The 23,451-nt window shown below is 45.8% G+C and overlaps 1 protein-coding gene across 1 annotated transcript in view; it reads left to right on the forward strand.

Moving 5' to 3' along the window:
* Positions 1-23,451, forward strand: part of LOC122932418 (sialic acid-binding Ig-like lectin 5) — a 61,181-nt gene that overhangs the window by 24,857 nt on the left and 12,873 nt on the right. The window contains exon 3 of the mRNA XM_044286803.1: positions 16,060-16,428. Coding sequence (XP_044142738.1) covers positions 16,060-16,428 — 369 coding nt within the window. The remainder of the gene's footprint in view (positions 1-16,059; positions 16,429-23,451) is intronic.

Below are 23,451 nucleotides of genomic sequence, written 5' to 3' on the forward strand. Positions count from 1 at the left end.
GTTTTTTGGCTAAAGCCTACATCAGGGTGAAGCTGTCACACCAAGTGCATTTAACCAGCAATAGTCTGTTTATTTTTTGGCCATATCCCAGTCTAATTCTGTCACTAAATCCATACCGGTCACCCAGCGCCTAAATACTAGGCCTCAAATTTATATCCAGCTAAATCTGTCCCTAGTGCTGTAGCTGGGCGAGTTATTTAGTGTCCGTTCAAGCACATTTCTTGTTCTGGGTTGAAATACAATTCCCAATTTAGCAATTTCATAATTTAGTGGTTCCTGCTATATCAGAGCTATTTGAAATCTATCCCAAAAAGGGTATATAATATTGAAGGTGCACATTGGGTCATTCAGAATAACTTCACACACACCCGCTACTGTGTATTTCCAAGTCTAATTCTGTCACTAAACCCATACCTGTCACCCAGCGCCTAAATACTAGGCCTCAAATTTAAATCCCTCTAAATCTCTCGTTACCGCTGTACTGTTGTTGCTGGGCAAGATATTTAGTGTCCGTCAAAGCACATTTTTTGTTCTGGGTTGAAGTACAATTCCCAATTTAGCAATTTCATAATTTAGTGGTTTCTGCTATATCAGAGCTATTTGAAATCTATCCCTAAAAGGGTATATAATATTGAAGGTGCACATTGGGTCATTCAGAATAACTTCACACACACGCTTCTGTGCATTTCCAAGTCTAATTCTGTCACTAAATCCATACCGGTCACCCAGCGCCTAAATACTAGGCCTCAAATTTAAATCCCTCTAAATCTCTCGTTACCCACCGCTGTACTGTTGTTGCTGGGCAAGATATTTAGTGTCCGTCAAAGCACATTTTTTGTTCTGGGTTGAAGTACAATTCCCAATTTAGCAATTTCATAATTTAGTGGTTTCTGCTATATCAGAGCTATTTGAAATCTATCCCTAAAAGGGTATATAATATTGAAGGTGCACATAGGGTCATTCAGAATAACTTCACACACACGCTTCTGTGCATTTCCAAGTCTAATTCTGTCACTAAATCCATACCGGTGACCCAGCGCCTAAATACTAGGCCTCAAATTTAAATCCCTCTAAATCTCTCGTTACCCACCGCTGTACTGTTGTTGCTGGGCAAGATATTTAGTGTCCGTCAAAGCACATTTTTTGTTCTGGGTTGAAGTACAATTCCCAATTTAGCAATTTCATAATTTAGTGGTTTCTGCTATATCAGAGCTATTTGAAATCTATCCCTAAAAGGGTATATAATATTGAAGGTGCACATAGGGTCATTCAGAATAACTTCACACACACGCTTCTGTGCATTTCCAAGTCTAATTCTGTCACTAAATCCATACCGGTGACCCAGCGCCTTAATACTAGGCCTCAAATTTAAATCCCTCTAAATCTCTCGTTACCCACCGCTGTACTGTTGTTGCTGGGCAAGATATTTAGTGTCCGTCAAAGCACATTTTTTGTTCTGGGTTGAAGTACAATTCCCAATTTAGCAATTTCATAATTTAGTGGTTTCTGCTATATCAGAGCTATTTGAAATCTATCCCTAAAAGGGTATATAATATTGAAGGTGCACATAGGGTCATTCAGAATAACTTCACACACACGCTTCTGTGCATTTCCAAGTCTAATTCTGTCACTAAATCCATACCGGTGACCCAGCGCCTAAATACTAGGCCTCAAATTTAAATCCCTCTAAATCTCTCGTTACCCACCGCTGTACTGTTGTTGCTGGGCAAGATATTTAGTGTCCGTCAAAGCACATTTTTTGTTCTGGGTTGAAGTACAATTCCCAATTTAGCAATTTCATAATTTAGTGGTTTCTGCTATATCAGAGCTATTTGAAATCTATCCCTAAAAGGGTATATAATATTGAAGGTGCACATAGGGTCATTCAGAATAACTTCACACACACGCTTCTGTGCATTTCCAAGTCTAATTCTGTCACTAAATCCATACCGGTGACCCAGCGCCTAAATACTAGGCCTCAAATTTAAATCCCTCTAAATCTCTCGTTACCCACCGCTGTACTGTTGTTGCTGGGCAAGATATTTAGTGTCCGTCAAAGCACATTTTTTGTTCTGGGTTGAAGTACAATTCCCAATTTAGCAATTTCATAATTTAGTGGTTTCTGCTATATCAGAGCTATTTGAAATCTATCCCTAAAAGGGTATATAATATTGAAGGTGCACATAGGGTCATTCAGAATAACTTCACACACACGCTTCTGTGCATTTCCAAGTCTAATTCTGTCACTAAATCCATACCGGTCACCCAGCGCCTAAATACTAGGCCTCAAATTTATATCCCGCTGAATTTGAATACAATACATTGGGCCAAATAATATATTTGTTGTTGTGGTGAACCATAACAATGAGAAAAACATCTAGTAAGGGACGCGGACGTGGACATGGTCGTGGTGGTGTTAGTGGACCCTCTGGTGCTGGGAGAGGACGTGGCCGTTCTGCCACATCCACACGTCCTAGTGTACCAACTACCTCAGGTCCCAGTAGCCGCCAGAATTTACAGCGATATATGGTGGGGCCCAATGCCGTTCTAAGGATGGTAAGGCCTGAGCAGGTACAGGCATTAGTCAATTGGGTGGCCGACAGTGGATCCAGCACGTTCACATTATCTCCCACCCAGTCTTCTGCAGAAAGCGCACAGATGGCGCCTGAAAACCAACCCCATCAGTCTGTCACATCACCCCCATGCATACCAGGGAAACTGTCTCAGCCTCAAGTTATGCAGCAGTCTCTTATGCTGTTTGAAGACTCCGCTGGCAGGGTTTCCCAAGGGCATCCACCTAGCCCTTCCCCAGCGGTGAAAGACATAGAATGCACTGACGCACAACCACTTATGTTTCCTGATGATGAGGACATGGGAATACCACCTCAGCATGTCTCTGATGATGACGAAACACAGGTGCCAACTGCTGCGTCTTTCTGCAGTGTGCAGACTGAACAGGAGGTCAGGGATCAAGACTGGGTGGAAGACGATGCAGGGGACGATGAGGTCCTAGACCCCACATGGAATGAAGGTCGTGCCACTGACTTTCACAGTTCGGAGGAAGAGGCAGTGGTGAGACCGAGCCAACAGCGTAGCAAAAGAGGGAGCAGTGGGCAAAAGCAGAACACCCGCCGCCAAGAGACTCCGCCTGCTACTGACCGCCGCCATCTGGGACCGAGCACCCCAAAGGCAGCTTCAAGGAGTTCCCTGGCATGGCACTTCTTCAAACAATGTGCTGACGACAAGACCCGAGTGGTTTGCACGCTGTGCCATCAGAGCCTGAAGCGAGGCATTAACGTTCTGAACCTGAGCACAACCTGCATGACCAGGCACCTGCATGCAAAGCATGAACTGCAGTGGAGTAAACACCTTAAAACCAAGGAAGTCACTCAGGCTCCCCCTGCTACCTCTTCTGCTGCTGCCGCCTCGGCCTATTCTGCTGCTGCCGCCTCGGCCTCTTCCTCCGCCTCTGGAGGAACGTTGGCACCTGCCGCCCAGCAAACAGGGGATGTACCACCAACACCACCACCACCACCTCCGTCACCAAGCGTCTCAACCATGTCACACGCCAGCGTTCAGCTCTCCATCTCACAAACATTTGATAGAAAGCGTAAATTCCCACCTAGCCACCCTCGATCCCTGGCCCTGAATGCCAGCATTTCTAAACTACTGGCCTATGAAATGCTGTCATTTAGGCTGGTGGACACAGACAGCTTCAAACAGCTCATGTCGCTTGCTGTCCCACAGTATGTTGTTCCCAGCCGCCACTACTTCTCCAAGAGAGCCGTGCCTTCCCTGCACAACCAAGTATCCGATAAAATCAAGTGTGCACTGCGCAACGCCATCTGTGGCAAGGTCCACCTAACCACAGATACGTGGACCAGTAAGCACGGCCAGGGACGCTATATCTCCCTAACTGCACACTGGGTAAATGTAGTGGCAGCTGGGCCCCAGGCGGAGAGCTGTTTGGCGCACGTCCTTCCGCCGCCAAGGATCGCAGGGCAACATTCTTTGCCTCCTGTTGCCACCTCCTCCTTCTCGGCTTCCTCCTCCTCTTCTTCCACCTGCTCATCCAGTCAGCCACACACCTTCACCACCAACTTCAGCACAGCCCGGGGTAAACGTCAGCAGGCCATTCTGAAACTCATATGTTTGGGGGACAGGCCCCACACCGCACAGGAGTTGTGGCGGGGTATTGAACAACAGACCGACGAGTGGTTGCTGCCGGTGAGCCTCAAGCCCGGCCTGGTGGTGTGTGATAATGGGCGAAATCTCGTTGCAGCTCTGGGACTAGCCAATTTGACGCACATCCCTTGCTTGGCGCATGTGCTGAATTTGGTGGTGCAGAAGTTCATTCACAACTACCCCGACATGTCAGAGCTGCTGCATAAAGTGCGGGCCGTCTGTTCGCGCTTCCGGCGTTCACATCCTGCTGCTGCTCGCCTGTCTGCGCTACAGCGTAACTTCGGCCTTCCCGCTCACCGCCTCATATGCGACGTGCCCACCAGGTGGAACTCCACCTTGCACATGCTGGACAGACTGTGCGAGCAGCAGCAGGCCATAGTGGAGTTTCAGCTGCAGCACGCACGGGTCAGTCGCACTACAGAACAGCACCACTTCACCACCAATGACTGGGCCTCCATGCGAGACCTGTGTGCCCTGTTGCGCTGTTTCGAGTACTCCACCAACATGGCCAGTGGCGATGACACCGTTATCAGCGTTACAATACCACTTCTATGTCTCCTTGAGAAAACACTTAGGGCGATGATGGAAGAGGAGGTGGCCCAGGAGGAGGAGGAGGAGGAGGAGGAAGAGGGGTCATTTTTAGCACTTTCTGGCCAGTCTCTTCGAAGTGACTCAGAGGGAGGTTTTTGGCAACAGCAGAGGCCAGGTACAAATGTGGCCAGCCAGGGCCCACTACTGGAGGACGAGGAGGACGAGGATGAGGAGGAGGTGGAGGAGGATGAGGATGAAGCATGGTCACAGCGGGGTGGCACCCAACGCAGCTCGGGTCCATCACTGGTGCGTGGCTGGGGGGAAAGGCAGGACGATGACGATACGCCTCCCACAGAGGATAGCTTGTCCTTACCCCTGGGCAGCCTGGCACACATGAGCGACTACATGCTGCAGTGCCTGCGCAACGACAGCAGAGTTGCCCACATTTTAACCTGTGCGGACTACTGGGTTGCCACCCTGCTGGATCCACGCTACAAAGACAATGTGCCCACCTTACTTCCTGCACTGGAGCGTGATAGGAAGATGCGCGAGTACAAGCGCACATTGGTAGACGCGCTACTGAGAGCATTCCCAAATGTCACAGGGGAACAAGTGGAAGCCCAAGGCCAAGGCAGAGGAGGAGCAAGAGGTCGCCAAGGCAGCTGTGTCACGGCCAGCTCCTCTGAGGGCAGGGTTAGCATGGCAGAGATGTGGAAAACTTTTGTCAACACGCCACAGCTAACTGCACCACCACCTGATACGCAACGTGTTAGCAGGAGGCAACATTTCACTAACATGGTGGAACAGTACGTGTGCACACCCCTCCACGTACTGACTGATGGTTCGGCCCCATTCAACTTCTGGGTCTCTAAATTGTCCACGTGGCCAGAGCTAGCCTTTTATGCCTTGGAGGTGCTGGCCTGCCCGGCAGCCAGCGTTTTGTCTGAACGTGTATTCAGCACGGCAGGGGGCGTCATTACAGACAAACGCAGCCGCCTGTCTACAGCCAATGTGGACAAGCTGACGTTCATAAAAATGAACCAGGCATGGATCCCACAGGACCTGTCCGTCCCTTGTCCAGATTAGACATTAACTACCTCCCCATAACCATATATTATTGGACTCCAGGGCACTTCCTCATTCAATCCTATTTTTATTTTCATTTTACCATTATATTGCGAGGCTACCCAAAGTTGAATGAACCTCTCCTCTGCCTGTGTGCTAGGCCTAAATATATGCCAATGGACTGTTGCAGTGGTGGCTGACGTGAAGCCTCATTCTCTGCTATGACATGCAGACTGATTCTCTGCTGTCATGAAGCCAGATTGTCTGTTACGGGACCTCTCTGCTCTGCCTGTGTGCTAGGCCTAAATATATGCCAATGGACTGTTGCAGTGGTGGGTGACGTGAAGCCTCATTCTCTGCTATGACATGCAGACTGATTCTCTGCTGACATGAAGCCAGATTGTCTGTTACGGGACCTCTCTGCTCTGCCTGTGTGCTAGGCCTAAATATATGCCAATGGACTGTTGCAGTGGTGGGTGACGTGAAGCCTCATTCTCTGCTATGACATGCAGACTGATTCTCTGCTGACATGAAGCCAGATCCTCTTTTACGGGACCTCTCTCCTCTGCCTGGGTGCTGGGCCTAAATTTATGACAATGGACTGTTGCAGTGGTGGCTGACGTGAAGCCTGATTCTCTGCTATGACATGCAGACTGATTCTCTGCTGTCATGAAGCCAGATTGTCTGTTACGGGACCTCTCTGCTCTGCCTGTGTGCTAGGCCTAAATATATGCCAATGGACTGTTGCAGTGGTGGCTGACGTGAAGCCTCATTCTCTGCTATGACATGCAGACTGATTCTCTGCTGTCATGAAGCCAGATTGTCTGTTACGGGACCTCTCTGCTCTGCCTGTGTGCTAGGCCTAAATATATGCCAATGGACTGTTGCAGTGGTGGGTGACGTGAAGCCTCATTCTCTGCTATGACATGCAGACTGATTCTCTGCTGACATGAAGCCAGATTGTCTGTTACGGGACCTCTCTGCTCTGCCTGTGTGCTAGGCCTAAATATATGCCAATGGACTGTTGCAGTGGTGGGTGACGTGAAGCCTCATTCTCTGCTATGACATGCAGACTGATTCTCTGCTGACATGAAGCCAGATCCTCTTTTACGGGACCTCTCTCCTCTGCCTGGGTGCTGGGCCTAAATTTATGACAATGGACTGTTGCAGTGGTGGCTGACGTGAAGCCTGATTCTCTGCTATGACATGCAGACTGATTCTCTGCTGTCATGAAGCCAGATTGTCTGTTACGGGACCTCTCTGCTCTGCCTGTGTGCTAGGCCTAAATATATGCCAATGGACTGTTGCAGTGGTGGGTGACGTGAAGCCTGATTCTCTGCTATGATATGAAGACTGATTCTCTGCTGACATGAAGCCAGATTGTCTGTTACGGGACCTTTCTCCTCTGCCTGGGTTCTGGGCCTAAATTTATGAAAATTGACTGTTGCAGTGGTGGGTGACGTGAAGCCTGATTCTCTGCTATGATATGAAGACTGATTCTCTGCTGACATGAAGCCAGATTGTCTGTTACGGGACCTTTCTCCTCTGCCTGGGTTCTGGGCCTAAATTTATGAAAATTGACTCTTACAGTGGTGGGTGACGTGAAGCCTGATTCTCTGCTATGATATGAAGACTGATTCTCTGCTGACATGAAGCCAGATTCTCTGTTACGGGACCTCTCTCCTCTGCCTGGGTGCTGGGCCTAAATTTATGACAATGGACTGTTGCAGTGGTGGCTGACGTGAAGCCTGATTCTCTGCTATGACATGCAGACTGATTCTCTGCTGTCATGAAGCCAGATTGTCTGTTACGGGACCTCTCTGCTCTGCCTGTGTGCTAGGCCTAAATATATGCCAATGGACTGTTGCAGTGGTGGGTGACGTGAAGCCTGATTCTCTGCTATGATATGAAGACTGATTCTCTGCTGACATGAAGCCAGATTGTCTGTTACGGGACCTTTCTCCTCTGCCTGGGTTCTGGGCCTAAATTTATGAAAATTGACTCTTACAGTGGTGGGTGACGTGAAGCCTGATTCTCTGCTATGATATGAAGACTGATTCTCTGCTGACATGAAGCCAGATTCTCTGTTACGGGACCTCTCTCCTCTGCCTGGGTGCTGGGCCTAAATTTATGACAATGGACTGTTGCAGTGGTGGCTGACGTGAAGCCTGATTCTCTGCTATGACATGCAGACTGATTCTCTGCTGACATGAAGCCAGATCCTCTGTTACGGGACCTCTCTCCTCTGCCTGTGTGTGTGCTGGGCCTAAATATATGCCAATGGACTGTTGCAGTGGTGGCTGACGTGAAGCCTCATTCTCTGCTATGACATGCAGACTAATTCTCTGCTGACATGAAGACAGATTCTCTGTTACGGGACCTCCCTCCTCTGCCTGGGTGCTGGGCCTAAATATATGCCAATGGACTGTTGCAGTGGTGGCTGACGTGAAGCCTCATTCTCTGCTATGACATGCAGACTGATTCTCTGCTGACATGAAGCCAGATTGTCTGTTACGGGACCTCTCTGCTCTGCCTGTGTGCTAGGCCTAAATATATGCCAATGGACTGTTGCAGTGGTGGGTGACGTGAAGCCTGATTCTCTGCTATGATATGAAGACTGATTCTCTGCTGACATGAAGCCAGATTGTCTGTTACGGGACCTTTCTCCTCTGCCTGGGTTCTGGGCCTAAATTTATGAAAATTGACTGTTGCAGTGGTGGGTGACGTGAAGCCTGATTCTCTGCTATGATATGAAGACTGATTCTCTGCTGACATGAAGCCAGATTGTCTGTTACGGGACCTTTCTCCTCTGCCTGGGTTCTGGGCCTAAATTTATGAAAATTGACTCTTACAGTGGTGGGTGACGTGAAGCCTGATTCTCTGCTATGATATGAAGACTGATTCTCTGCTGACATGAAGCCAGATTCTCTGTTACGGGACCTCTCTCCTCTGCCTGTGTGTGTGCTGGGCCTAAATATATGCCAATGGACTGTTGCAGTGGTGGCTGACGTGAAGCCTCATTCTCTGCTATGACATGCAGACTAATTCTCTGCTGACATGAAGACAGATTCTCTGTTACGGGACCTCCCTCCTCTGCCTGGGTGCTGGGCCTAAATATATGCCAATGGACTGTTGCAGTGGTGGCTGACGTGAAGCCTCATTCTCTGCTATGACATGCAGACTAATTCTCTGCTGACATGAAGACAGATTCTCTGTTACGGGACCTCTCTCCTCTGCCTGGGTGCCGGGGCCTAAATATCTGAGAATGGACTGTTCCAGTGGTGGGTGACGGGAAGCCAGATTCTCTGCTATGGAACCTCTCTCCAATTGATTTTGGTTAATTTTTATTTATTTAATTTTTATTTTAATTCATTTCCCTATCCACATTTGTTTGCAGGGGATTTACCTACATGTTGCTGCCTTTTGCAGCCCTCTAGCTCTTTCCTGGGCTGTTTTACAGCCTTTTTAGTGCCGAAAAGTTCGGGTCCCCATTGACTTCAATGGGGTTCGGGTTCGGGACGAAGTTCGGATCGGGTTCGGATCCCGAACCCGAACATTTCCGGGATGTTCGGCCGAACTTCTCGAACCCGAACATCCAGGTGTTCGCTCAACTCTACTGGTGGCAGTTACCCCGGCTGAGACATTGCTGTTTTCACTGCAGCAGTGAAGCGGCTCTCTCAGCTTGTTGCCTCTTTGTGCCCGCGTGGACAGGAGGTGTCTGTGTAAACTGTACCAAGCTGACCTTACCTGCTCCTCTGGAGGGCGTAACATCACGCTTTGGTAACAAGTGACCATACTGCATCTCGTGAGCTCGACATAGGTGACGTCAAGCGGGCACGAGGCGTGGTATTCATCACACTAACTGTCTTATGGATAGATTGTTGGCTTGCACATACCCAGCTTTTGGCATATAGATTTTGTGTGATTATATGTTGTCTTTTGTATGTTATAAATAATGATATAGCATCGATAAAAAATTTTTTAATCAATAATGGAAGGTAAACTAATACTTATAATAAGTTTACTAATGATAGGTAAAATAACAACAAAAAAGAAAAATAAAGGTAGATAGCATAATAAGTATTCCATTGTGAATCGCGCTTAACACTAATGGTTTGGGCATGATAGTATTTCCTGCACGTTTAGTAGCTGCATAGCCATGCTCAAGCAGAACTGGTGTTCGGCCGAGCATGCTCTCTTTAAGGTACTTTCACACTTGCGTTGTTTGATTGCGGTAGTGTAACGCCTTGCTCTGTGACTGTGCGGAGATCTGTCAGACTGGCTGCACATGTCTGACTTCTTGGTTTGTTTTGATTTGGATTTGAGCTGGATCCACCTTCCCTCAGGTGTACTGGGTTTCATTGTTAGTGAGGCTATTTATCCCTCCCCCCCCCCCCCAGTGGCCTGTGCGGGTTATAATTCTTTTCCTGGGAGCTCTTGGTTTGTGGTGAATCGTCTGCTCCATCTCTGCTCAAGATAAGTCCTCTCCTTCATTTCCCTTTGTGAGTTTTTTCTAGGCCTCTAGGGAGACGCTTGCTTCTTCCTGGTTTGAAGAAGCAGGTTGCCTCTTCCCTTTTCCCTGCTGCTTATGGTTTGCCCAGGGAGTTCAGGTTTAGACACGAGGGCATGTGCATATCCACCCTAAGGGTATGCACATGGGCACAGCAGCTTAGGGAAAGCATTTAGGGATCTCTAGGAGGTGACCCTTTCTCCCTAGCTGTTAGGCCTAGTCGTTTGTTCAGTTTGTTTTCCCGTGTTTGGTTGTTTTCCTGCTTACCTACCTGTCGTGGTGAGGTGAAACGCACGTCGAGGTCTCGCGCTTAGGGTCTCACTCCTTTCATTCACCATGTCTTCAGGTACGTCCTGTGTTTAGTATATCATGGTATCCTATCGGCACTGCTACATACATCCATAGTGGGTCCTGGAGACTCCAGGTCCACCACTGTTACCTTTTTCAGGATATCGATGTGATTTAAGGTTTTTCCTTTTGTATTCATTAGTTGTGCTGCTTATTTATTTTGGGATGTGAGGGTTAGCCCATGGACACCAAGGTATGAATTTTCTGCATTAATAGCGTGTTATCCCATTGTGGTAATTATCCTTGAGCTATTCAATATTGGTGGTCCCTGAGCTTGAATCCCTCTCTTTCCAATTGCTATACCTTCCTGTGTCTTACTGATACATAGGCTGGCACGTGTATGTTATGGTGTTGTATGACCCTTTGCTTTTCTGTATACTGTATACCATCCCGTCTTTTCCCTATACTATATATTTTATAACAAATTGATATTTTGATACATTACTTCCACTTGCTTGTTTTAGTCTATTTTGGATACCTACCCGTCGTGACATTATAACCTGCTGAATATCCCTGCTGTTTGCGAAATGGAGGCTATGAATGCCTTGGTTAATCGCATGCAGGGATTATCGCTGGAGGTTGCTGATCTCTGCAGTTCTGTTGCACGGTGTCAGAATGCTCTGGCGTCTGGCGCAGTTAGAGGAAAAGAGGTCTGCTTAGAGCCTAAAGTCGCTCTCCCGGTTCTTAGGGGATGGTGATGACTTTATACGATTTAGGGAGTCCTGCAGGTTGTATTTTCGTCTGCGGCCAATGTCATCTGGTGACGAGAATCAAAGAGTGGTGATCATTATATCTCTGCTCAAAGGGGACGCGCAGTCATGGGCTTTTTCTCTGCCGACCGGTTCACCATCCCTCCAGTCGGTGGATGAATTTTATAGAGCCTTGGGCTTGATTTATGATGTCCCAGATCGCGTCTCTATGGCTGAATCTAAGCTGCGCAGTTTGTTACAGGGAGAACGTACTGCGGAGTCGTATTGTGCAGAATTTAGAAGATGGGCAACTGACTCGGGGTGGAATGATCCTGCACTCCGGAGTCAGTTTTGTCAGGGGCTATGTAAGAGGTTGAAAGATGCCCTTGCTTTTCATGAGTATCCCGATTTATTGGAGACGGCCATGTCTTTGGCAGTCCGGCTTGATAGACGTCTTAGAGAAAGGTGTAAGATTCCTCTCGAGCGGGGAAGGGGGGGGGGGTGTCCCGTCTGTAAGTGGATCCGTCCCACCTAGTTCCCGGGGGAGTATGACTTTTGAATCTGGGGCAGGGGAGGAGCCTATGCAGTTGGGCCAGTTTTCCTTTCGCTCAGGTGATAGGGATTTTAGGAAGCTGAATAAGCTATGTTACTTCTGTGGAAAAGAAGGTCATTGTGTTTGTGCATGTCCTTTTGTTAAACCTAAAAGTGATAATAAAAAACTATGGAGGTATTCATATAAAGAGAAAAAAAATACTTCCCTGACTATTGGTAGTGTGAATTGGGGGTCTGAGCAAGCAAATATGCATACTCCCTGCAATACCCGTTTCCTCCTGCCTGCCATGGTGGCACTAGACTTATTGATTTTAAGTTCCTCCAAAATCTTGGTTTTAGAACTAGCACTTTAGATAAAGAGATACCAGTGTTTGCTATTGATTCCTCCCCTCTCTCACAAAAGAGTCTGACTCATATAATTCATGACATTAAGTTAAGGGTGGGTGATTCACATGTTGAGTCCATTTCTTGTTTTGTTATGAAGGGCTTGGCTGCTCCGAAGGTTCTGGGTTTACCGTGGTTGATAAAGCATAACCCTACTATTGACTGGCAAACAAGACAAATAAGTAGCTGGAGTGAATTTTGTTCGGACAACTGTCTTGGTGCTTCTATCTCAGGGGTGTCAACTACGGTCCTACCTCAGTTTCTCTCTGATTTTACAGATGTATTCTCAGAGGGAGGAGCACAGGAGCTGCCTCCACATCGAGAATATGATTGTCCGGTCAATCTCATCCCTGGAGCTAAACTGCCAAAATATCGACTATACAACCTTTCCCAACCCGAAATACAAGCTATGCGAAAGTATATTGCAGAGAGTTTGGCAAAGGGACATATTAGGCCATCTAAGTCCCCCGTGGCCGCCGGCTTCTTTTTCGTAAAAAAGAAAGACGGATCACTTAGACCATGTTTAGATTTCCGGGAATTGAATCTCATTATGGTCCGTGATCCGTAACCCCTTCCTTTGATTTCTGATCTATTTGATCAAATTGTCGGAGCCAAGGTGTTCTCTAAGCTGGATTTAAGAGGAGTTTATAATCTGATCAGAATCAAGGAAGGAGATGAGTGGAAAACCGCCTTCAATACACCCGAAGGTCATTTCTAGAATCTTGTCATGCCCTTTGGTTTAACTAATGCGCCAGCGGTCTTTCAGTGATTTGTGAATGATATTTTCCATCATTTAGTGGGAAGGTTCATTGTTATTTACCTTGATGATATACTAATTTACCCGATTGGAGACCTATCAGGATCACGTGTCGTCGATCCTTCGGGAGAATAAATTGTATGCAAAATTGGAAAAATGTGTATTTGCTGTCCAGAAGCTGACGTTTTTAGTATACCTGATTTTTTACTCTGGTTTTCGTATGGACCCCGAAAAGGTCCGGGCAATACTGGAATGGGACCAGCCTGAGAATCAGAAAGCTCTGATGCGGTTTTTGGGTTTTACCAATTACTACAGAAAATTAATCTTGAATTATTCCACCATTGTAAAACCTTTGACAGATATGACTGAAAAAGGTGCCGACTTTTCTATCTGGTCAGATGAGGCATTACAGGCCTTTTCTGCTATTAAGAAATGTTTTGTGTCTGCTCTTATTCTGATGCAACCTGATGTGTCTCAACCGTTTATCGTGGAGGTTGATGCATCAGAAGTGGGGGTCTGATCAGTTCTGTCGCAGGGTCCATGTCCTAGCAAATGGTGTCCGTGTGCTTTTTTCTCCAAAAAACTCTTGGCCACTGAAAGAAATTATGATGTAGGAGATAGAGAATTACTGGCCATCAAATTGGCCTTTGAGGAATGGCGTCATTGGTTGGAGGGGGCTACTCATCCTATTACGGTATATACTGTCCACAAGAATTTGGCTTACTTACAGTCTGCTAAGCGCCTGAATCCTAGACAGGCTAGATGGTCACTGTTTTTTTACTAGGTTCAATTTTGTGGTCACCTTTCGCCCTGGGGTTAAAGACGTCAAGGCTTCCCGCTCCGATTTTGACTAATGGGGTAGTGGTTTCCACTCTGTACCCCGAGTTGGAGATGGACGTGTTGGGGGCCCAGAAGGAGGCTCCTGATTCTTGTCCTCCAGACAAGTTGTTTGTTCCTGCTGAACTGCAATACAAGGTGTTCAAGGAACATCATGATACGGTCCTTGCGGGACATCTTGGAGGCAAATCCACCATAGATGTTATTTCCCGGAGATTCTGATGGCCAAGGTTGCGCAAGGGTGTGGAGGGTTATGTGACAGCTTGTGAGACCTTTGCACGCGCGAAGGTGGCTTACACTCGGCCTTCAGGATCCCTTCTTCCTTTATCCATCCTGTCTCGTCCATGGACGCATTTGTCCATGGACTTTATTACAGATTTACCGTGTTCCTCTGGGAAAACTGTCATTTTGGTGGTAGTGGACCGCTTCAGTAAAATGGCCCACTTTGTACCGTTGCCTAGCTTTCCCAATGCCAAAACTCTCGCTCAGGTTTTTATCGATAACATTGTGAAACTACATGGCATTCCCTCTGATGTGGTGTCTGATAGGGGGACACAATTTGTTTCCAGATTTTGGAGGGCGTTCTGCTCTCGTCTGGGAATTCAACTGACTTTTTTTTTGGCTTTTCATCCCCAGTCGAACGGTCAGACAGAGCGCACTAACCAAAACGTGGAGACTACAGTTGAGCGGACACCTGGATGTTCGGGCTCAGCAGGTTCGGCCGAACTTGAAAAAAAAGTTTGAGTTCGGAACCCGAACTTGAACCCGAACCCCATTAAGGTCAATGGGGACCCGAACTTTTGGCCACTAAAATGGCTCTAAAATAGCCCTGGAAAGAGCTAGAGGGCTGCAAAAGGCAGCAAAATGTGCTTAAGAGCATGGCAAATGCTCTGCAAACAAATGTGGATAGGGAAATGAATAAAAAAAACATAAAAGACCTTAAAAAAAATTAAAATTAGGAATGATGTAGGAGGAAGAGGTTGAGGAGGCAGAGAATGGGTGGATGTGGCGGTGTAGGCTCACGTGGCGGTCTAGGTGGAAGCGGCGGCAAAGGAGGAAAAGGTAGCCAACACAGATGTGTGTTATTTTGAATTTTTACATAGGGGTATCCCCCAAAATATTGGGACATATAAAAAAATAAGTGCACTTGAGTACAAGGATGGATGGTTGAGGCTGTTAGAACTGTCTATTCTTCACAAGATACAGACAAGTCTTGTGGGATCCAGGCCTGGTTCATTTTAATGAACGTCAGCTTGTCCACGTTGGCTGTGGACAGGCGGCTGCGTCTGTCTGTAATGACGCCTCCTGCCGTGCTGAATACACATTCAGAGAGTACACTGGCTGCAGGGCAGGCCAGCACCTCCAAGGCATACAGGGCAAGCTCTGGCCATGTGGACAATTTGGAGACCCAGAAGTTGAATAGGGCAGAACCATCAGTCAGTACGTGTAGGCATGTGCACAGGTACTGTTCCACCTTGTTATTCAGATGCTGCCTCCTGCTAACATGCTACATATCAGCAGTTGGGGCCGGTTGTTGCGGCGAGGTGACAAAGCTTTTGCACATGTCGGCCATGCTAACCCTGTCTTCTGAGGTGCTGGCGTATTACACCTATCGATAGCACACCTTTACCAGTCCTTAAAAGGACTTTTGTGACCCTATTAGCTAGCGTTTGGTGTTCCTAACAGCCTGTCCCTGCTCCACACAGCAACCTCTCCCTACACTGGCAAAACACAGAATGTAAAATGGCTGCCAGAATGTTTTCATTTTTAGAGTGGGGGTGTGTCCATGTGCTAAAATGTCTCAATTAGCGGTCCTGTCCCACCTGATGGTTGTTTCATGGGTCAAAGTTTGGCGCAATTCAAAAGTATATGAGGCATGCAAAAATCGCCATATGTTCACATGTTCGGTGAATCGCGAACAAGCAAAATTCACCATGAAACGACCGCCGGATGAACTGCAAGGCCATCTCTAGTCACGATAAAACAATCTCAGAATGGCCTGGATAAGTAAGTGTTCCAAAGTTATTACTTACCAAATAAAGTGACACAAGTCAGATTTGCAAAAAAATGTCCAGGGTAGAAAGGGTTAACTATTTATTATTATTATTATTATTATTATTATTATTACTACCCTTTATTGTATTATTATGAACTTCCTATCTTGATCTTCAGTACTAATCACAAGCGTTATCTTCCTGCAGGTATCAATTGTCAGGAGACCCTTGGCTCCTCCATTCATGTTAATGGCAGTGTCCGTGTGCAGGAGGGGCACTGTGTCTTCATTCCTTGTACATTTAGTGCCCAAAGGTCCTTACTATTTTCTGTTGGATACTGGCTCATAGGCTCTAAATCCTCACAAAGTTATGCTGCCACTAATGATCGGTACGCAACTGTGCAAAAGTCAAATTTCCACTTGGTAGGAAATCCAGAAAATGGAGACTGCTCGCTGTTAATAACTGATGCCAGGATAGAAGATGAAGGGGTCTATTACTTTCAGTTTAATAGAAATAAATATACCAGTATATCTAAAGTAGTAACATTTCCAGAGGAAGTGAAAGTTGTGGTGACTGGTAAGTGAGCTTTAGTCTTTGTTTTTGTGTGCCTGTATGCCCGTCTACGTACCGTACTACCATGCAGGCAGAATACAGTGACAGATTTCCTAAAAGCTGGAGCAAAAAACCTGTATCTCTACAGATTAATGAAATACACACACAATTATCATTTTCACTGGAATACATCTTCAATGTGAGATGGGTTGTTGATCCAATGATTTTCTCTAATTTCTATATTTTTGAAATTTCTTAAGGGTCTTTGTCAATTGCCATAAACATTATGAGGCGTAAATGGCTATGAGTTAAGATGAGTGAATTGATTCTAAGCAAATCAAATTTGCTACAAATTTCACAAAAGTTTTGTAGTTTATTGAATCTGAAATTGTTGGTATTCATCACACATAAATTGCACAGCATATTAGCTGCCATTTTACACAACAACAGACCTTACGGAGTTGCTTAACCTCTTCAGTACCAAGCTACTTTTCACCTTAAATCTCAGATTTTTGTAAATCTGACATGTGTCACTTTATGTTGTAATAACTTTGGAACACTTTTACTTATCCATTTAACCATTCAAAGACAGCTGGGTTGCTGGTCAAAACATGACCGCTAGATGACACTGGCAGCTCTGGCCTGTTGCTGCGACTGCTGCTGCCCCCTTCTTCTGCTGCTACTTCTGCCAGATCCAGAAAGATCTTGGCCACTGCCCGTTCCCTTAGAAGGGCCTGTCGCCTGTCTGTTCGACATACTATAAATTAAAAGAAACTGATAGTATAAAAGAGCAACACTATAAGACTGCAATTCCACCCCACAATCAAGGAGGAATGGAAGTACTTATATTTAAAATAAATACACCCCAAAACTGGTTGTATCAGAACATAATAACACCTCAGAATCAAGGAGGAATGGATCAACTAAATACATCCCAAAACTGGTTGTATCAGACCGCAGTTTCACCCCAATAACAGAATCAAGGATTAATAGAATTACTGATGTATCAAAGAATGCAAACAACCTAAAATCTATAGGAATAGACCACTTTTTGCACCCCCAATTAGTGCAGCAAGGTGTATTAGAATCGCTCCTATTACCCAGAGTTTACACTCTCCTATTGGTCCCTGCTCCCTCCCTACAGTGTGGATAATGCCTCCCTATCTTTTCCCTACACTATGAATAATCTTTACCTGAACTGCTCAATAGTTGTTTTTTTATTTTTTTTTATGAACAAAGTCTTTCCTAATCACTGTCCCTAGTGCCTGCAATGTCTCTCCCTGCACTAAGTTCACTGTAAAATGGTGGAGACTGAGCAGGCTGAGACTTTTTATAGGGCTGTTACATCACAGGGGCTAGCTAGCTGCGGATGGCATTGTGGGTGATCACTTCTTCCCCGGATTCTTATTTCCTCATTCTAACATGTTGCCATGGTATGGTGCGGTTCACTGTGACAGTTGTGCCGCGTAGGCTGGCTGCATGCCCTATCGCGTACTGGCTGCAGGCTCTCTCCTGTGTATGATTGTTGCTTGGGGCTGCGTGCTGGCTGCAGTGTCTTGTGTGAACTGTTGCCTGGAAATGTGTGTACTCCCCGCGTCTGCATCTCACTGCAGTTCTTGTCACTGTTGCCATGTAGGCTGGCTGCAGGTTCTCTTGCGTACTAGCTGCAGGCTGACACCTGTGTATGCTGATTGCTTAGGGCTGCGTGCTGGCTGCGGTTGTGTGTGTGAACTGTGACCCGTGTTTGTGGCTCCCACGTCCATATATCTGTGGTTCCTGTCAAAAGTGCCATGCAGGCTGTCTGCATGCGCCTTGGGTACTGGCTGTTCCCATGTATGCTGGTTCTGCTATGCGTGCCGGCTGCGGGCTTGTGTGTGAACTGTGGTCTGTATCATTTGTTCAGTAATTCTGGTTACTCCTGGTTCTGATGGGGTTGATGTCCCCTGGTCTGTTTCTGGGTGCGGCTTATCAGGTGCCCTCGTTATCGCTGCTATATCTTTCTGTGAGCTGTGGGTCTGTCTTCTGCCTTGCTGGGTGTAGCCCCTTGCTTCTGACCCATTTTTTTTTTTTTGCCATCTGCCCTTTTGTGTGGTGTAGCTTGGTAATGCATTGTTATTGTTGCTTTATCTGTTCTTCTGTACCTGTCTTGTGATGTTCATGTTGTTATCCTTGTCCATGTCTTACCTGTTCTTCTGTACCTGTTCTCTGTCTGCAAAGAAACAGGGGGTCAGTCCGCACATCCCAATGTGCAGGGGCACGTTGTTATGGCTGAAAACAACACTGTAGAACAAAACATGCAATGCAACAGCTCTCTGCAAACCAAATAAAGTACAAAAATGCATAAAAATTGCTAATGCTATACTTATAAATTAGAGATGCTTGGCAAATGCATTTTGTACAAAATTATTTGAGCCCGTCTGCTGCACGTCAAGGCGATCTCTGTAAGACGGGTTCCTAACACTAATTCTACATGTTATGTGCCATGACGGCTACCATACAATTCAGGGAGTGTAGGTTCCACATGCATGCTGTTGCATTGCATGTTTTGTTTTACAGTGTTCTCTGTCTGGATCCACCCTGTTCCATGTATCGCAGTGCTCTACCTGTGTCTGGTAGCCTGGCAGAGCTAATCTGCTTCTGATGCTGTACTTTGTCCTGCCTAGAAGTGCCCACTGCTTCCCATCCTGTGTTTGTCCTGCCTTTGTGAAAGGACCCCTGGGTTCTCCGGAGGGAAGATCTCAAGTCTGTGTGCATCTCTGCCTGTGACCGCCATGCTTCCATTCTGCTTGTAGTCCAGGCACCTGCTTCTGTGTTGGTTCCCATTTTTTGTTGTTGTCTGATTTATGTCCTGTGTTTGTTTGGGTTCCAGTCCTGTTGTCTGTGGTATCCTGCAGGTAGGGGCCAAGTGTACTGGGACCTTCCTGGAGGTGCAACCAGTGAGCCCTCGGCCCAGTTTATCCCCGTAACCAGAGGCTCTGTGAAGAACGGGGCTCACTCGCTCTTCGCCCTCTGGGTTTTGCCTCTGGTCTGCCGATGCACTTGGTTCTGTGGTAGTGCTACCACTATTGCCTAACCTGCATCTGTTACTGTCAAGTTCTTTTATTACAAGTGTAATCAATTACTCTGTTGGTCCCTGGTCTATTTCTGCCTGTGCCATGCTTGCAAGACGTCCCAGAGGTTTACCTTGGTCCTCCGGTACGTGACACGTGTGCAACAGCCATTTTAGAAAAATTGTGATTAGTTACCGCTAGGAATAAGTGAACACATGGAAGATCGGGTTCGCTAGGTTCAGGTGAACTTCAGGTCAAAGTCTCCCACATGCTGAGCACGGTGATGCCATCACACACATCGCAGGTCCTGCTGAATGAAGATAGAAGAGACTGCCGCAAGTGGATGAGAAGAGTTTTTTTTAACCCCTTAACCCCCAGCGCCGTAAATGTATGGAGCACTGATTGGGCGGGTCCAGGAGCTGCGCCCGTTCGACCCGCGGCAGGGTCCGGCAGTCACTAATAGCGGGACCCCTGCTGTATGCGCTGGCATCGGTGAAAACACTGATGCCAGCACATTAACCCTTGATGTGCTGCGGTCAGCGCTGACTGCGGCACGGGCAATGTCCTTGCGGGAATCGGAGCTGCCATTGGGTCCCCGGGCTGCTGTGACGGGGACCCGATGGCAGGGAAGGCAGCCAGATGCCTTCCTTAGATATCGTGGATGCCTTCTGTGACAGCATGTGAGATCTAGTTCCTTGGATCTCACAGGCAGAAAGCTGTAAGTGAAATACAGTGTGTAATACACTTATAGCCAATGCTTTACAATACAGAAGTATTCTAAAGCATTGTAAAGGGGATCAGACTCCTAAAAGTTGAAGTCCCAGAGTGGGACAAAAAAAAAGTGAAAAAAAAAAGTGAAAAAATAATAAGTATTTCCACAAAGTTTAAAAGTTTCAAGTAAAAAAAGTGTCCTTTTCCAAAAATAAAGTAAAAAAAACTCCGTAAGAACCTGCTGTATAAAAATATCACATGAACTAACCCCTCAGGTGAACACCGTAAAAAGAAATTAAAAAATGTGTAAAAATTGCCATTTTTTTGTCACCTTACAATCGCAAAAAGTGTAATACCAAGCGATGAAAAAAATCATAAACACCAGCACTCTGCCCTGCCTTTATGCTGGATGTTAAATAAGGCATTGGTGTACATTTTGGCCAAAGCGTAATAAGCCTCTCACCGCGTCAAGGTCGCCTTAATGAGTGGTCCCTAACACTAGTTCCTACCTTTTATGGGCCATGACAGCCACACAGCCATATTGAGTTTTGTTTGGCTGTTAACCCTTGGAAAATCTGCCCAAAACAAGTGAAATTCTAAAATTTAATCTCCATTTTCCATTAATTCTTGTGGAACACCTAAATGTTTAACAAAGTTTGTAAAATCAGTTTTGAATACCTTGAGGGGTGTATTTTTTTAAAATGGAGTCATTTTTCGGTGGATTCTATTATGTAAGCCTCACAAAGGGACTTCATACTTGAACTGGTCCTTAAAAAGTGGGTTTTCAAGTTTCAAGATTTGCTTCTAAACTTCTAAGCTTTGTAACGTCCCCAAAAAATAAAATAGAAACATAGAAACATAGAATGTGTCGGCAGATAAGTACCATTTGGCCCATCTAGTCTGCCCAATATACTGAATACTATGGATAGCCCCGGCCCTATCTTATATGAAGGATGGCCTTATGCCTATCCCATGCATGCTTAACCACTTCAGCCCCGCTAGGTGAAACCCCCTTCATGACCAGAGCACTTTTTACACTTCGGCACTACACTCCTTTCACCGTTTATCGCTCGGTCATGCAACTTACCACCGAAATGAATTTTACCTCCTTTTCTTCTCACTAATAGAGCTTTCATTTGGTGGTATTTTATTGCTGCTGACATTTTTACTTTTTTTGTTATTAATCAAAATGTAACGATTTTTTTGCAAAAAAATGACATTTTTCACTTTCAGCTGTAAAGTTTTGCAAAAAAAACGACATCCATATATAAATTTTTCGCCAAATTTATTGTTCTACATGTCTTTGATAAAAAAAAAATGTTTGGGCAAAAAAAAAATGGTTTGGGTAAAAGTTATAGCATTTACAAACTATGGTACAAAAATGTGAATTTCCGCTTTTTGAAACAGCTCTGACTTTCTGAGCACCTGTCATGATTCCTGAGGTTCTACAATGCCCAAACAGTAGAAAAACCCCACAAATGACCCCATTTCGGAAAGTAGACACCCTAAGGTATTCGCTGATGGGCATAGTGAGTTCATAGAACTTTTTATTTTTTGTCACAAGTTAGCGGAAAATGATGATGATTTTATTTTTTTTATTTTTTCTTACAAAGTCTCATATTCCACTAACTTGCGACAAAAAATAAAAAATTCTAGGAACTCACCATGCCCCTCACAGAATACCTTGGGGTGTCTTCTTTCCAAAATGGGGTCACTTGTGGGGTAGTTATACTGCCCTGGCAATTTAGGGGCCCAAATGTGTGAGAAGAACTTTGCAATCAAAATGTGTAAAAAATGACCGGTGAAATCCAAAAGGTGCACTTTGGAATATGTGCCCCTTTGCCCACCTTGGCATCAAAAAAGTGTCACACATCTGGTATCGCCGTACTCAGGAGAAGTTGGGGAATGTGTTTTGGGGTGTCATTTTACATATACCCATGCTGGGTGAGAGAAATATCTTGGCAAAAGACAACTTTTCCCATTTTTTTATACAAAGTTGGCATTTGACCAAGATATTTTTCTCACCCAGCATGGGTATATGTAAAATGACACCCCAAAACACATTGCCCAACTTCTCTTGAGTACGGTGATACCAGATGTGTCACACTTTTTTGCTGCCAAGGTGGGCAAAGGGGCACATATTCCAAACTGCACCTTTCGGATTTCACCGGTCATTTTTTACACATTTTGATTGCAAAGTTCTTCTCACACATTTGGGCCCCTAAATTGCCAGGGCAGTATAACTACGCCACAAGTGACCCCATTTTGGAAAGAAGACACCCTAAGATATTCCGTGAGGGGCATGGCGAGTTCCTAGAATTTTTTATTTTTTGTCGCAAGTTAGTGGAATATGAGACTTTGTAAGGAAAAAAGAAAAAAAAAGAAAAATCATCATTTTCCGCTAACTTGTGACAAAAAATAAAAAATTCTAGGAACTCGCCATGCCCCTCACGGAATACCTTGGGGTGTCTTCTTTCCAAAATGGGGTCACTTGTGGGGTAGTTATACTGCCCTGGCAATTTAGGGGCCCAAATGTGTAAGAAGTACCTTGCAATCAAAATGTGTAAAAAATGGCCTGCGAAATCCGAAAGGTGCTCTTTGGAATATGTGCCCCTTTGCCCACCTTGGCTGCAAAAAAGTGTCACACATGTGGTATCGCCGTACTCAGGAGAAGTTGGGCAATGTGTTTTGGGGGGTCATTTTACATATACCCATGCTGGGTGAGAGAAATATCTTGGCAAAAGACAACTTTTCCCATTTTTTTATACAAAGTTGGCATTTGACCAAGATATTTTTCTCACCCAGCATGGGTATATGTAAAATGACAACCCAAAACACATTCCCCAACTTCTCCTGAGTACAGCGATACCACATGTGTGACACTTTTTTGCAGCCTAGATGCGCAAAGGTGCCCAAATTCCTTTTAGGAGGGCATTTTTAGACATTTGGATCCCAGACTTCTTCTCACACTTTCGGGCCCCTAAAAAGCCAGGGCAGTATAAATACCCCACATGTGACCCCACTTTGGAAAGAAGACACCCCAAGGTATTCAATGAGGGGCCTGGCGAGTTCCTAGAAATTATTATTTTTTTGCATAAGTTAGCGGATATTGATTTTTTTTGTTTTTTTCTCACAAAGTCTCACTTTCCGCTAACTTAGGACAAAAATTTCAATCTTTCATGGACTCAATATGCCCCTCACGGAATACCTTGGGGTGTCTTCTTTCCGAAATGGGGTCACATGTGGGGTATTTATACTGCCCTGGCTTTTTAGGGGCCCTAAAGCG

Source organism: Bufo gargarizans, chromosome 1 (genome assembly GCF_014858855.1).
Source record: "Bufo gargarizans isolate SCDJY-AF-19 chromosome 1, ASM1485885v1, whole genome shotgun sequence".
Lineage (NCBI taxonomy): Eukaryota > Metazoa > Chordata > Amphibia > Anura > Bufonidae > Bufo > Bufo gargarizans.